This window comes from Mobula hypostoma, chromosome 10 (assembly GCF_963921235.1).
Source record: "Mobula hypostoma chromosome 10, sMobHyp1.1, whole genome shotgun sequence".
Lineage (NCBI taxonomy): Eukaryota > Metazoa > Chordata > Chondrichthyes > Myliobatiformes > Myliobatidae > Mobula > Mobula hypostoma.
The window spans coordinates 3,197,501-3,214,187 of NC_086106.1; the positions used below are offsets into that span (position 1 = coordinate 3,197,501).

At 45.0% G+C, this 16,687-nt stretch overlaps 1 protein-coding gene across 5 annotated transcripts in view; it reads right to left on the minus strand.

Annotated features, from left to right (window-relative positions):
- eml2 (EMAP like 2) overlaps positions 1–16,687 on the minus strand; it is a 172,890-nt gene that overhangs the window by 62,632 nt on the left and 93,571 nt on the right. For all 5 annotated transcript variants that reach the window (XM_063059895.1, XM_063059894.1, XM_063059897.1 and 2 more), the window contains one exon: positions 8,243–8,271. In XM_063059895.1, coding sequence (XP_062915965.1) covers positions 8,243–8,271 — 29 coding nt within the window. The remainder of the gene's footprint in view (positions 1–8,242; positions 8,272–16,687) is intronic.

Consider the following 16,687-nt stretch of genomic DNA (forward strand, 5'->3'; position numbering starts at 1 on the left):
GCTTGTAAGCAGCATTATAAAAGAGGTACAGGGCCACTCTGGCCTTTGACCTCTTCTCACCTGCCTATCACCTTCCCCTGGGTCCCCTCCTCCTTCCCTTTCTCCTATGGTCCACTCACCTCTCCTATCAGATTCCTTCCTCTTCTGCCCTTTCCCACCCGCCTGGCTTCACCCATCACCTTCCAGCTATCCTCCTTCCCCCCCTCCCACCTTATTCTGTCTTCTTCCCCCTTTCCTTTCCCTTCCTGATAAAGGGTCTCGGCCCGAATCGTCGGCTGCTTATTCATCTCCATAGATGCTGCCCGACCCTCTGAGTTCCTCCAGCAGTTTGCGTGCGTTGCTCTGGATTTCCAGCATCTGCAGAATCTCTAGTGTTTATAAAAAGTGGTTAAAATATTTTTACAGTGCAGTGCAGTTACTGGGGTCATAGAGGGGGTGAGGGTGGCTGGCTAAAATGGTTGATCAGATTAACGGCCTGGGGGAAGAAACTTTTAAGATGGTGTAAAGCTTTTGTTTTAACAACCTTATAGTGCTTTCCATGGGGGGATTTTGGAAAAGGCAGTTTGCAGGTTGGGAGGTGTCCACAATGATTTTTCCTGCCGACTCCCATATAAGAAGTCCTGCAGCGAGGGGAGACGGCAGCCAATGATATTGTCAGCTGACTTGGCAGTTCGCTGAAGTTTTTTCAGTCTATTATAAGAGGCTGCTGCACCAAACTAGGCAGTAAAGGCTGACGTGAAGGTGCTCTCTATGGTGGCAGAGTAGAACTGCATCTGTGTGTCCTGGGAAAGGTGGAATTTGACCAGCTTCTGCAAGAAGTCCATCTCCTGCCGAGCCGTTTTGTTAATGAAGGCAATATGGTTCTCCCACATGAGGACATTAAGTCGCAGCCACAGTGGTAAACTTCCTGATAGGTGCTGTCCATTTCTGCTTTTAAACACCTGAGTGAAGTGTGTCTCAAGCTCACTGCGTAAGGAGGGAAATAATGTGCACGGTATTGTGCAGAACGCTGCAAACTCTGCAACAGGACAGTACGTGATGGGGTACTCAGCAGCTTGGGAGCACCGGCAGTGATTTCACACGTAGAGTGGCTGCCGCAATTCTTGCCTGGCACTGGTATAAAGACATTGATCACAAAGCAGTCTGAATAAATAGCAGTCCAACCACCCGGAGAGTACCGAAACGTCACAGGGGTCATCTGAAGCTCAAAGCAGAAATTCCAGGTGCCCTCGCTGCCTACTTCCTCCAGTTCACTCAAAGGATAGTTAGTGGCAGGCTCGAGGACACTTATAATCATTATCGCCAAATACAATGGAGCCGATTGTTGGATTGTTTTACCGGCACACACAGGTCACGGGACTTTGGGTCAAATCAATAAGAGGTTATCAACAATAACCTCAAACCTGCCTGCATACTGCCAGGAGAGATTTTCCATATTTTATTGCACCTGAAGACACACACACACTCTTTGTTCAGAGTGGTATCAATGGTCTTATTGTATTACAAACCAGACTGTATCTCAGCCAAACCCAGTTTATTCATTCAGTTAGTCAAAGGCAAGGCCTTGGATTCTTTGCCCATCTCCAAGCAAGATTCAGCCAAGTCAACTTCCCTGGCCACTCCAATTTACAATTGAACACATACAAAAGGCTGGAGGAACTCAGCAGGTCAGGCAAAGTCTGCAGAGAGGAATAAAATTCAAAGTAAAATTTATTATCAGAGGACATAAATGTCACCATATACAACCCTGACATTCTTTTTTCCTGCAGGCATACTCAGCAAATCTCTAGAACAGTAACTGTGAACCAGGTCAATGAAAGAGCAAGAGCAAAGAAGACAAGGAACTGTGCAAATTCAGCTATAAACAAATAGTAATAAATAATGAGAGCTTGAAACAACAAGATAAAGAGTCCTTAAAGTGAGATCACTGGTTGTGGGAACATCTCAATAGAGTCCAGCAAAGGGTCCTAGTGAAGGGTCTCGGCCCAAAACGTCGACGTTTTAATTCCTCTTCATAGACGCTGCCTGACCTGCTGAGTTACTCCAGCATTTTACGTGCATTGCTGTAGAATCTGATGTTACATTGAAATGTACAAATTCTTGGAGTGTCCAAACAGGGTGAACATGGAGAAGACATTTCCTCTGTGGGGAAGACCTAAAGATATGATCCACTCTTTAAAAATAAGGTGTCACAAGTTTAAAACTAAGATGAGGTGAAAACCTTTTCCTCAAAGCCCTGAATCCTTCGAACTCATCCTTAAAGAGCAATGGAAAGTCAGTAACTTTTTTCTAAGTTTAGCGAAGACCATGAGGTGGCGGGGTGGAGATACGTCTCTACTAAAAGAGGTGTAAGGCGCTACGTCCCTCCACTAGCCTGCAGGTCACCCTTGGGCAAGGTGTAACACCTGCTTAGCCCGCAGATCAGGGTCACATAAACCCACGGGAGCAGGTGGTGGATGGTCATATGAGCAGCCGGTGCAGATCACAAGTCCTGGTTATGTGACCACTGACACCAGGCAGACAATCTCTGAAGAGTATTGATAATGGCTGGGGTCACCCATCTGGTAAAGACACTGCCCAGAAGAAGGCAATGGCAAACCACTTCTGTAGAAAATTTTGCCTAGAACTTTCATGGTCATGGAAGGACTGTGATCATCTACATCAAAGACATTTCATACAATGTACGAATTAACAAAGACAGATTCTCGGTACACCAAGGGGTGGAAGTTTATTATGGGTAGAAGGAATTCTGAGGCTGATGTTACAATAAGCTCAGTCATGATCTTCTTAAAATATATGTTCAAATTGAAGAGGAGTCTTTATTTTTTAAATATTTGATGCTCACTGTTGGATTGGGATGTAGAATTGTATTTTTCTTGAAGTTTCACCTTCTGATGCTTGTTTGTATTTTTGTGTAATCGCGTATATAACTATAATTGTTGCCTGGTTCCAACAGGGCTTAACTAACTATTTCCTGTTGATGAGAACCGACAGTGACTTGTAGCCCGAGTGAAATTGAGATTGGGCATTTATTTGGTTTTATTCAGAGGTACAGCACGGTGATAGGCCCTTCTACGCTGTAGCTCAATAAACAAATAAACAGATAACACCATTACGGTACAGGCAACCCGGGTTCGATTCCCGTTGCTAGCCCAGTGATGCTTGCCACTCGATTACACCCACGTGACCAATTCACTTACTACCCGTCTACCTCTCCAATATGGGAGGAAACTGGAGCACCCGGAGGAAACAGACACGCTCTCAGGGAAAACGTACAAGCTCCTTACAGGCGGTGTCTGGAGTTGAACCCGGGTTGTCTGTACTGTAATGGCATTATTTATTTATCGAGGCACAGCACAGAGCAAGCCCTTTCGGCTCTTTGAGCTGCTTTCCCCAGCAATCCGGCAATTTAAACCTACCCTAATCACGGGACAATTAACAATGACCAATTAACCTGCCAACCGGTACGTCTTTGGACTGTGGGAGGAAACCAGAGCACCCGGAGGAAATCCACACAGTCACGGGGTGGGGGGGGGAAACGTACAAACTCCTTACAGGCAGGGGTGGGAATTGAACCCGGGTCAACTGTACAGTACAGCGTTGTGCTAACCACTACGCTACCATTTATTGAGTATACCCACAAGAAAATGAATTTCGGGGTGGTATATATTTACTTTGAACTTGGGTTTAAGGTTTTTTCCCACCCACAAGACAAACACGTGTGGGTTGTAGGATAGTATGCCATAGTAAATCAATCCTAGTGTGTAAGTAAGTGGGAGAATCTGGGGCAGTTGATGAAACTACATTTACGTGAAACGCTGTCGTAGGAAAGCAGCATCCATCATCAGAGATCCCCACCACCCAGGCCATGCTCTCTTCTCACTGCTGCCATCAGGTAGAAGGTACAAGAGCCTCAAGATTTAAGAACTGTTACTACCCCTCAACCATCAGACTCTCAAACAAAAGGGGATAACTAGACCCAATTGCCCATCCATTGAGATGTTCCCACAACCAATGATCTCACTTTAAAGACTCTTTATCTTATTATCTCATGTTCTTGTTATTTATTGCTATTTATTTATATTTGCAATTGCACAGTTTGTTGTCTTCTGCACTCTGGTTGATCTTTCATTGATCCTGTTATAGTTACTATTCTATAGATTTACTGAGTATGCCCGCAGGAAAATGAATCTCAGGGCTGTACATGGTGACATGTATGTACTTTGATAATAAAATTTACTTTGAACTTTGAACGCAAGGGAAGAATTTTAAAAAAGAATTAGCATAGGAGGGTAAAAGTGTGATGCATACGCAGTACAGACTCAATGGGCTGAAGGGCCTGTATCTCTGTCTCCAAAGTCAGTGCTCAGACAGGCTCGTAACTCCATTACAGTAGATCTAACAATCATGTAGCAAGTCAATTTCCCAAAGGAAAATTCCAAAAGTGAAGTTGAAAAAATTAATCTGGCCAGTTTGGATCTATCAATTGATTGCACCTGCAGTTCAGTCTTGTGTTTTACATAAAGTCGCTCATGACTGACAGGCATGAATCTTTCCAGAAAGGCCATGAGGGAATTTACTAAGAGGTTTCTCAATTTCTGAACAGCTTTGGCAGTGAAAAGGAATGTTCTGTGGTTGGGGAATTAATGACGAGGCACTGATCTGAAGTGGGAGCAAGCAGAGGCCAGAACAAAATGGCTGATGTATCAGGCTGCTAGGCCAGCTACAAGGAATAGAACTTCCTGCCTCAACACTCGTCCATTTCACTGAGTAATGGCCTTCTGATTGATCTGTCTGTTCATCCACCGTAATATTAATGAACAATTTTCTATGTTTCTATGTTTCTATGTTAATTCATACAGCATAGAGGGAAGCCCCATTGCTCACTGATCTTTCAATTGCCTTCCAAATGAACCATACTGTCCCAATCTCAAACACTCACCTAGAATAAGAGGTGTATAACATGCAAAACCACTCCTTTGGTTCATTGATCCTACACTACCCTTGCTTCCTGAAGCTTGTTATAGCCAAGGGTGATAATCAGGACAAGTTCCCACTACCTATTAAATGCTCCCAATGGCGTCCATCTCAAATAGCCTCTGACAACCAAGTGCAGCTCCTGGCTTTCACGTGTGGCTTAGCTACTAAGCCCAGCGGAACAGTTTCTACTGACAGCAGAAGGGGCAAAAGCAGGTTACTGGCACCTTAAAACCAGTCACTTTAGGCAGATAGGGCTCGTCAGCCATCTCGTCTTGGAGAAGGAAAACTCAGATCTCAAACCTCCACTGCCTTGTGGCTATACACACTCACAGGAAAGGGTTTGGGAGTAAACCCTGAGGGAAAATTCCAGAGCTAGAGACCCTAAAGCAGTCCTACATTAAGCTCAACATTGCTGGTGCCAAACTGTATTCTCTGGAGAGCATTGTTAATGGCTGGGCGGGGGGTCACCCATCTTGTAAAGACACTTGACCAGAAGAAGGCAATGGGAAACTACTTCTGAAGAAAATTTGCCAAGAGCAACCATGGTCAAAGACCATGATCACCTGTGTCATATGATATGACACACAATGATGATGTCATATGACAGGCCACATAATGATGATGATGATGATGATGATAATGATGATAATGATGATGACGATGATGCTGATGGTGATGATTCTCCCCACATCCCCCAGATTCTACCATTCTCTGAGGTTCTAGGCGCAATTTATAGTGGCCAATTAACCTAGCTACCTGCATGTTTTTGGGACGTGGGAGGAAATTGGAATACCTGGTAAAAACCCAAGTGGTGTTAAGGAGAAATAGCAAACTCCGCACAGACAGGAGATCCGGATTTAACCCAGGTCACTGGAGTTGTCAAGCATCAATTTGACTAGACGGGCCACCATACTACCCATTCATCATCATTATGCACCGTGTTGTATGACATCATCATTATGTGCCATGTCGCATGAGATGGGCAGTCATGGTCTTCCATCTGTCTTTGCTCTGACAAGTTCTAATAAGCTCTTCAAAACTTTTTCCTGTCCATCCCTTGACGTGGCTCGTGTATGTCACACGCTGTCGACTGTGACTTTTTCTTCCTTCAATTTTTCCCATCTGTGCAAGAGGTTCGAGCTTCTCTTTCCTCAGTACATGTTCTAGAAATTCCAGCTGCCATTTCCTGATTGATGATATCAGCTCTCTGCTCATTCCGGCTTTTCACAACACTTCCTCATTTGTCACTCTGTCCTTCCACGATATTTTCACCATTCTTCTCAAAAACCACGTTTCCGCAGCTTCAGGTCTTTGCCCATTACTTTATTTAAATCTGCTCTCATTCTCTCAAGTGGTGTATAGCACGTCCAGCGACGTGTTTTTGAAACCATCAACACCTTAAGCAAAACTTTTGAGTGGTTCAGTCTTTCTCAGAGAGTAGCGGAGACAACACATATTCACAAATGTTGTTGTTGCGATAACAATGGCGATAATCTTTTGAGATTAATGGCTAGAATGTTTGCATAAATATATGAATCCCCAGATACCAAAGGCTACAACTGTAAATAATACCCAAAGGCAAGAAGCAACCGTGGGGTTTGGTGATGCCCGGCTCGAACTGTGCAGCACGTGAATCTCGGAAGTCAACCTGAAATTTTGAAATTTACGTAATTGGCAAATGGTATGATGAAGTTGTGAGCACATGGCCAAGTGGTTAAGGCATTGGACTAGCTACCTGAAGGTCGTGAGTTCGTGCCCCAGCCGAGGGAATGTGTTGTGTCCTTGAGCAAGGCACTTAACCACACATTGCTCTGCGACGACACTGGTGCCAAGCTGTATGGGTCCTAATGCCCTTCCCTTGGACAACATTGGTGTCGTGGAGAGGGGAGACTTGCAGCATGGGCAACTGCTGGTCTTCCATATAACCTTGCCCAGGCCTGCGCCCTGGAGAGTGAAGACTTTCCAGGCGCAGATCCATGGTCTCGCAAGACTAACGGATGCCTTTATTATGGTGATGGTACGAGCTTGAAGGCAGCCAAAATACCCCTGTCACTCCTCTGTCACTCAACTCAGACGGCACTGGAGATCAGAATCAAATCCGGATCTCTGGACCGGTCAGGCGTCAGTTTGACTGGTCAACGAGCTTCCAGTAGAAGTGGTTGAGGCAGGTTCAATGTTGTCGTTTAAAGTTAAATTGGACAGATATATGGACGGGAAAGGAATGGAGGGTTATGGGCTGAGTGCAGGTCAGTGGGATTAGGTGAGAGTAAGAGTTTGGCACGGACTAGAAGGGCCGAGATGGCCTGTTTCCGTGCTGTAATGGTTATATGGTTATATGACTAGATGCATCACTCTACCACCCAGTACTTTTCTTTAAATCTGCTTCCACTGCTCTTTCAAGTAGCACGAGCCATGTCCAGTTGTGTTTTTGTGGAGTGCTTTGGAAATGGCAAGACTTCACACATAAAGTCTTGGGTGTTTCAGACTTTCCCAGAGGGTAGTGTCATAATACCATCTGGGGGGGGGCCTCCAATACGATGGTCTGATTTCTCCTTCCAGTTAAAAAAAACCCTCCCCTCCCCTCTGCCTCTGTCTTCTTACTTCTTCTCACTTGTCTACCACCAACCCCCCGCCTCCCGGGTGCTCTCCTCTTTCCCTTTCTCCTGTGGTCCACTCTCCTCTCCTCTCCTGTCAGTTTCCTTCCTCTCCAACTATTTAACTTCCCCACCCACCCGGCCTCGCCTATCACCTTCCAGCTGTCCGCCTTCCCCTCTCCCCAGCTTTTTATTCTGGCCTCCTCCCCCTTCCCCTCCAGTCCCGCTGAAGGGTCTTGGCCTGAACCACCAACTGTTTATTCATTTCCATTGACGCCGTCTGACCTTCTGAGTTCCTCTCAGTATTTTGTGCGTGCTACTCAGCATCAAATTTCAAAGTTTACTCAATTTACAAATTTCACGACACATGCCGGTGATAATAAACCTGATTCTGATTCTAATATCCCGAGTGACTTCTTCCAGCAATGGCTATGCACATTCACAATTGATTCAGAAAGAGTGACGAAGAATTGATCTCAGAGGGTTATGAATCTCTCTACCCCAAACAACTGTACAGTCAAATCACTTCACATAGATTTTTGGATTGGTGAGGAATCAGGGATGAGGAGAATGAAGCAAGAAGGTTTTGACTCCAGTCAGCCAGGTATGACAGGATAGGGTTGAAGATTTCAAATGTTCTCCTTGTAAAGGCCTGAAATTTCACTCACCTGCACTGAAGACGGACTCCTTCGGTTTACTGCAAAAAGAAAAGGGAGAAATTAAGAGATGGCCAGACAAAAATGTACTTTGACTTCAACATTGCACATGGGGAAACTTAAAGGCCTTTGGATAGAAAATTATTTCAGCAGGAATTTGAAGGATGCGCACAATGGCTTTGACCACGGCTTAGTCCAAGATGTCTTCAGTATTCGTTACTTTGCATGTGTATAGGTTCCTCAGATTGTAAATTCTGCACCTCTAGATAATAGAGTTGTGCACTCTGATGGACACTACTAATTCCAAAGCCATTTCCTCTCTTGAGTAGACGCAAGAGATACCGTAGAGCAGGGGTTCCCAGTCTGAGGTTATTGATAGTTTGGGAACCCCTGCTGTAGCACATCTCATATTCTGAGTAGTCTCCACCCTGACAGCATGAACATCGATTTCTCTAACTTTCAGTAATTACAACCCCCCCCCCCCGAACTCTTTTTCCAATCCACATTCCAGCTCCCATCCTGGCTCTTCTCCTCGCCTCCCTCTGGTGCCCCTCCCCCTTCTCTTTCTCCCTCTCCTGTCAGATTCCTTCTTCTCCAGCCTTTTACCTTTCTATTACCTCCCAGCTTCTCACTTCATGCCTCGCCTCCCCCCATCTACCTTCCCCCACTCCTGATTTTTCCTATCACTTGCCAGCTTGTACTCCCCCCCCTCCCCACCGCCCACCTCCTTATTCTAGCTTTCTAGCTTCTTTCACACTCCTTTTCGGTCCTGATGAAAGGTCTCAGCTCAAAATATGAACGGTTTATTCCCCTCCAGAGATGCTGCTGAACTACGGAGTCCCTCCAGCGTTCTGTGTGCTATTCAAGATCTACAGAATCTCTCGTGTTTACCATAGCTGCTCTTTGATTTAGCTCAGGGGGGTGTTTTCCAGGGCTGTGGGGGATATTTACCCTTAAGTATCAGCTTTGGTCAATGCTCTCGTTCCTTGGTTAATAGGGACTTGCAAAGCAGAAATTGGCTGGTACCTGACCTCCTTCATTATGAGTGTGAACTACTTAATTGTCAATAGGAATCTTTACATCAGGCTCCAGGCACAATAAAAATGAAAGTTAACTTCAAGTCAAGTCAAGTCAAGTTTTTTGTTATTTAAGTATATACATGTATACTGTCAAACCAGACAACATTTCTCCGGTGGGTTGTAAAGCACAGTGGTACACGTTAACACACAGTAACTTATGAAAGTAAGGATGAAATCTACAGATCGTTCACACATAAATAACAAACTAAAGTGCATAAATTAAATATCTTAAGGTACAGAATAGATCGCACATGTAATGCGATATGACAGGGAGTTCAGAAGCCTAATGGCCTGAGGGAAGAAACCGTTTCCCAACCTGACCATTCTTGTCTTTATGCATCGGAGTCTCCTGCCTGATGGTAGAAAGTCAAAGACGATGCTGGATGGATGGGTGGGGTCCTTGATAATACTAAGGGCCCTGCGTACGTTGCACTCCTGATAAATGTCCCTGATGGATGGTAAGAAGACCCCAATGTTCCTCTTGGACCTTCTCATGGTCCTTTGTAGGGACTTCACCTTCCTTCCAAATGGGACTCTTGCCCCTGTTCCCCCTACAGCAGCGCTCCCCAGCACTATCCACAAGGCTGCATCACAGCTTAAATCTGCAGACTCTTTCCCCGTTTCCCTTTGAATTATTGATATGATTCTAATATTCCAATTCGACCAGTTGTCAGCAATATGACAATCTCAGTATTATTTATATATTTTTTGAACAGTGTATCTTCTTTTGCCCATTTGTCAATCTTTCTGTGTAGTTTTTCATTGATTCAATCGTATTTCTTTGTATCTACTCTGAATGTCTGCAAGAAAATGAATTTCAAGGTAGTATGGTATATGGTGACATAAATAAATTTAATTTTGAACGTTCTGAGCTTCAAGTTTTTTGAACAATCAGAGGTCTAAAGTGGATTTGCGTCTAACTCTACTCAGTAGTCACTCCACTAGGTGGGCCTATTAGTTAATGCAAATATCTAATCAGCCAATCATGTGGCAACAACTCAATGCATAAAAGCATGCAGACATGGTCAAGAGTTTCAGTTGTTGTTCAGACCAAATGTCAGACTGGGGAAGAAATGTGATCTAAGTGACTTTGACCTTGGAATGATTGTTGGTGCCGGATGGGGTGGCTTGAGTATCTCAGAAACTGCCGATCTCCTGGGATTTTCACACACAGCAGTCTCCAGAGCAGGGGTAGCCAACGTGGGTCCAGCAGTAAAAAAGGTTGGGAGCCCCTGTTCTAGAGTTTACAGGGAATGGTGAGTGGCAGTCCTTTGAGCAAAAACACCTTGTTAATGGGAGGGGTCAGAGGAGCGTGGCCAGACTGGTTCAAGCTGACAGGAGGGTGACGGGAACTCAAATGACCACACATTACAACAGTGGTGTGCAGAAGAGCATCTCTGAACACATAACACACCAAACCTTGAAGTCGATGGTTTATAGAAGCAGAACACCACAAAACTACACTCAGTGATCACTATATGAGGTGTAGGAGGTAAACTGTCTGTTGAGTGTGTACTGTACATACTAATAAAATTGCTTTGACTTTGATTTAAGATCATGTTAGATTATTCTGGCTCCTCAGCCTGTAAGCTAATGCATTATCATAATGATGTATCCAACCGGAGGAAGTAGTTCTCCAGATGTTTACTCCAGTAAAACACATCTGAGCACCGGAAAAAAAACACTTACTTTGGTTTAGGAGATCGGTGAAAGTGTTTCCTCAATAATTTTTTGAAAATCACACTGGGAATAATTAGAAACAAGAGAAAATCTGCAGATGCTGGAAATCCAGAGCAACACACAACAAAATGTTGGAGGAACTCAGCAGGCCAGGCAGCATCTATGGGTGCCAACCCAGGCCAGGCACCCATCAGAGAGGTAGGTGCTCCTCTGCCCCCACCTTTTAAATCTACTCTTCATCTTTCTTTTCCTCCAGTCCTGCTGAAGGGTCTCGGCCCAAAACATCGACTGTTTACTCTTTTTCACCGACCCTGCCTGGCCTGCTGAGTTCCTCCAGCATTTTGTGTGTGTTGCTGGGAATAACCAGAGCATTTTTGACTTGCAGCATTAGCCCCCATTTCTCTCTTCACAGATGCTGTCTGACCAGCTGAGTATTTGCTGCTGAGGTGGAGAGAGTGAGCAATTTCAAGTTCCTGGGTGTCAAGATCTCTGAGGATCTATCCTGGGCCTAACGTATCGACTCAGCTGCAAAGAAAACACAACAGCGGCTATATTTCATTAGGGGTTTGAGGAGATGTCGCGAATGTCTACAGATGTACCGTGGAGAGCATTCTAACTGGATGTTACACCACCTAGTATGGTGGGGGGGGGGTGGTGAGCTCTAAAGAGGGTTGGAACAAGCTGCAGAGAGTTGTAACCTCAGTCTGCTCCATCATGGGCACCAGCCTCCCCAGCATCCAGAACATCTTCAAGGAGCAATGGCTCAAAAAGGACCCCCATCACCCAGGTCACGCCCTCTTCTCATTGTTACCATCAGGGAGGAGGTACAGGAGCCTGAAGACACGCACACAATGGAGGGGAAGATGCTGTTCCTGACAATTGACATTGAACCAATAAACACTTCCTCACAGCTTTCTTATTTCATTTTTTGCCCTACATATTTAATTTAACTATTTACTATACCTATATATACTTTCTTCTATACTATTATGTATTGTACTGCTACCGTAAAGTTAACAAATTTCATGACAAATGGCAGTGATACTAAATCTGATTCTGACCTGTTGAATATTTACAACGTCTCTTGTTTGCACTTCCAATTTCCAGTGTCTTGATTTTCAAAGAGGCTCTGTTGCCAAAAGCCGTTGCTTAGTGACTGGAAGGAGGAAAGGAGAGGCAGGCATTGGACACCGTGGACTTTGCTGCAAGCAGTGGCTGAACTCCACATTTCTGGGTTGATGCCTTTGCCTTCTCCTGTTTCCTTGTTCCAACCTGTTGGCTCCGTACAAACGTCAGAGTCTCAGCCCCTCCTTCCAAGGCTCTCACAAGAGCTTACTTCTTCAACCTCCCTCTCTGAGCTCGGGTAACTTTTCAGACTTTTTCCTTGACATAAAAAGGCCTCAAACCACCTCAGAACCCTATAAGTGCGAGTTACTGTTATTGAGGCAAACACAATTGATCAAGGGTCAATTGAAATCTTAACGCACAGGACTGAAAAACTTGCAGAGGATTGTAAACTCAGTCATCTCCAGCATGGGCACAGCCCTCCCCTGCAACCAGGAATTCTTCAAAAGGTGACGCCTTACGAAGGCAGCCATCACTGGGGAGCCTCACCATCTGGGACATACCCTCTTCTCCTTTCTACCATCGGGGGGTGGGGGGGGGAGGTACAGGAGCCTGAAGACACACACTCAATGCTGTAGGAACAGCGTCTTCCCCTCCACCATCAGATTTCTGAATAGTCCATGAACCCATGAACACTGCCTCACCGGTTTGCTCTCTTTTAGCACAACTTATTAATTTTTACATGTTTCTTATTCTAACTTAGTAATTGTTTTATGCTTTGCACGGTACTGCTGCTCAAAGCCAATTTCACAACATCAGTCAGTGAAATTAAACCTGATCCTGATAGTTTTTTTAATATGCAGTACTGTGCAAAAATATATAGCCAGGCTGCCCAGGACTTTGCACAGTACCGCAGTAATTTTATGTATTGCGCTGTACCACTGCTGCAAAAAAAAACAAACTTCATGACGCATGTGAGAGATGATAAACCTGATTCTGATCTGGGTCTCTATTGTGGACTGAGAGTGGGAGGGGGGCAGGGAGAGGGGAATCATGGTTGGGGAAAAGGGGAAGGGAGAGGGGAGGGAGTGGGAAGCACCAGAGAGACATTCTGTAATGATCAATAAACCAGTTGTTTGGAATCAATTGACCTTGGCTGGTGTCTCAGGGCTGGCTGTCTGCACCACCCCTCCACCCCTGGTACCTCTTCCCTGCCACCTGTCCCACACCCCTCCCGCGGCCCTCCAGAGTCACACACCTACTCTCCGTTCCACGTTGACAAATACAGCACTGTGCAAAAGTCTAAGGCTTCATGACAGACCTGGACAGGGTGTCATAATCATGCTTAAAATAACTTTTGGAGGGGTGCCAGGATGAGATGAGGGTGTAGACGCAGCAATAAATGACAGCAGACATAAGCAACCTTCAGGTCTGCATCTGCATCTGTTGTGAATGTTCCTCTGTGACCATTTCGAGTTCTGGTTTTAAGAATTATCTGGAAGAAGTCCTCTCCCCACACCATAAGACATAGGAGCAGAATTAGGCCATTCAGCCCAGAGTCCAAATTTCAAAGTTCAAAATCAATTTTATTACTTCACCATATTCAACCCCCAAGCTTCATTTTCTTTCAGATCAGCAAATCTATAGAATAGTAACTATAACAGGATCAATGAAAGATCAACCAGAGTGCAGAAGACAACAGACTGTGCAAATGCAAATATAACAATAAATGACGAGAACATGACACAAAGAGTCCTTAAGGTGAGATCATTGGCTGTGGGAACAGTTCAATGGATGGATAAGTGAGTGTAGTTGTCCTCTTTTGTTCGAGAGCCTGATGGTTGAGGGGTAGTAACTGCTCTGGAACCTGGTGCCGTGATGTCTAAGCTTCTTGTACCTTCTACCTGATGGCAGCAGAGGGAAGAGAGCGTGATGTGTGGTGAGGATCTCTGATGATGGATGCTTCTTCCCTACGACAGCGTTTCATGTAGATGTACTTGATGGTTGGGAGGGTTTTACCCGTGATGGACTGGGCTGTCTGTAGGATTTTCCATTCAAAGGCAATGGTGTTTCCATACCAGGCCGTGATGCAGCCAGTCAATACACTCTCCACTACACATCCGAAGAAGTTTGTCGAAGTTTTAGATGTCGTGCCGAATCGCCGCAAACTCCTAAGGAAGTAGAGACACTAACGTCCTTTGTTTGCAATTGCATTTACGTGCTGGGTCCAGGACAGGTGTCTGAAATAGGAACACCCAGGAATTGAAAGGCGCTGACCCTCTCCACCTCTGACCTACTGATGAGGACTGCCTCATTGAGTCTGTTTCCCTCTCCTGAAGCCAATAATCAGTTCCTTGTTCCTGCTGACCCTGAGTGAGAGGTTGTCGTTATGACACCACTCAGCCGGATTTCCAGTCTCCCTCCTGCATGCTGATTCCTCACCACCTTTGATTCACCATCCCATCAATTTCCCTCTCAGTCCCTTTCCCCCGACTTCTTCCAGTAACTTTTGACACCACACCCGGTCTAGGTTTCAAAATGTCAGCCAGTCGTCCACCAATATCCTCAACACAAGCAGTTCCTGATAGTTATTGCGGTCAGTTCTCATACACTCATTAACCCACAGGTAAAAGGGGGGAATTATAACTGTAAACCTCTTTTTCACAGTACTTGTTTAAAATCTTGATTAAAAGCCTCACCCGGCCTGAAGGCAGTCACTTCAACTGTGCTAACTGCCAAATACAGAGACCTGACGGCCATTGTCTTCTGACTGCTCATTTACAGGCTTCAACCTGCTCTCAGCATTTAGATACATGGGAGGCTCACAACTAGTGTAGCCTTCCGAACAGCCCCACAAAATTAAGATGCAACTACTGTCCACGCCGGGAAACAGTCTCAACTGAATCTGTCTGAACTGGAGATTGATATCATTTCAAGCAAACACATTAAAGCTTTCCAAGGTTTAAATGAGAGGTTTAAGATACACTTTGATCATGGAATTTGTATGATTGAAACCCAAGAGGAGTTAGATGGCCTATTTCTGTCCCGAGGCTGCATCTTCACCTCCCAATGGTATACGCAGTACTCACATGGTTCTCACTTGAACTTTTTACAATGGGCATCAAAGGTTATGGTGAGAAGGCGGGGGAGTGGGACTAAATGGGAGAATGGATCAGCTCATGATAAAATGGCGGAGCAGACTCGATGGGCCGAATGGCCGACTTCTGCTCCTTTGTCTTATGGTCTAATACCAAAGGAGGCTACTCGGGTATCGCTGACGACTGGAAATACAATTCCCCACCCCCAGCCCCTCCCTATTTCAAAGATAACATTCAAAGTAAATTTATTATCAAAGTACATACACTCAGGGCCCACTTTATTAGGTTCACCTGCACTCCTGCTCGTTAATGCAAATATCTAATCATGTGGCAGCAACTCAATGCATAGAAGCATGCAGACATGGTCAAGAAGTTCAGTTGTTGTTCAGACCAAACACCAGAAAGGGGGAAGAAATGTGATCTAAGTGACTTAGATCATGATATGATTGTGGGTGCCAGGGTGGTTTGAGTATCTCAGAAACTGCTCAACTCCTGGAATTTTCACGCACAACAGTCTCTAGAGTTTACAGAGAATGGTGTGAAAAACAAAAAAAAAGTGGCAATTCTGTGGGTGAAAACAGTAACTCAGATAACCACCTAATTTTAGGATGATTAGTGAAAAGGATAGGGGTGGGGGATGTTGGAGGTAATTTCTTTATACAGAGAGTGTTAGGTGTGTGGAATGCCCTGCCAGTGGTAGTGGTGGATGCAGGTACATTAGGGACCTAATGGAGTGAACAGTTAGTTTTTGGTGGACTGTAGACCAATGTTCCCTCTAATTTTTAGTAGTCAGTGTGTGCAAAAATCTTATGTTGTGCAATTCTTTTTCCTGTGACTAAAGTATGTGCACAGTGAATGCACACATGGCACAGTTTATGTAGGTTTACAAAATATTTGACATAAATCTGCACAGAATAAGACCATAAGACCATAAGACAAAGGAGCAGAAGTAGGCCATTCGGCCCATCGAGTCTGCTCCGCCATTTTATCATGAGCTGATCCATTCTCCTATTTAGTCCCACTCCCCCGCCTTCTCACCATAACCTTTGATGCCCTGGCTACTCAGATACCTATCAATCTCTGCCTTAAATACACCCAATGACTTGGCCTCCACTGCTGCCCGTGGCAACAAATTCCATAGATTCACCACCCTCTAACTAAAAAAATTTCTTCGCATTTCTGTTCTGAATGGGTGCCCTTCAATCCTTAAGTCATGCCCTCTCGTACTAGACTCCCCCATCATGGGAAACAACTTTGCCACATCCACTCTGTCCATGCCTTTCAACATTCGAAATGTTTCTATGAGGTCTCCCCTCATTCTTCTAAACTCCAAGGAATACAGTCCAAGAACGGACAAATGTTCCTCATATGTTAACCCTCTCATTCCCAGAATCATTCTAGTGAATCTTCTCTGTACCCTCTCCAACGTCAGCACATCCTTTCTTAAATAAGGAGACCAAAACTGCCCACGGTACTCCAAGTGAGGTCTCACCAGCGCCTTATAGAGCCTCAACATCACATCCCTGCTCCTATAC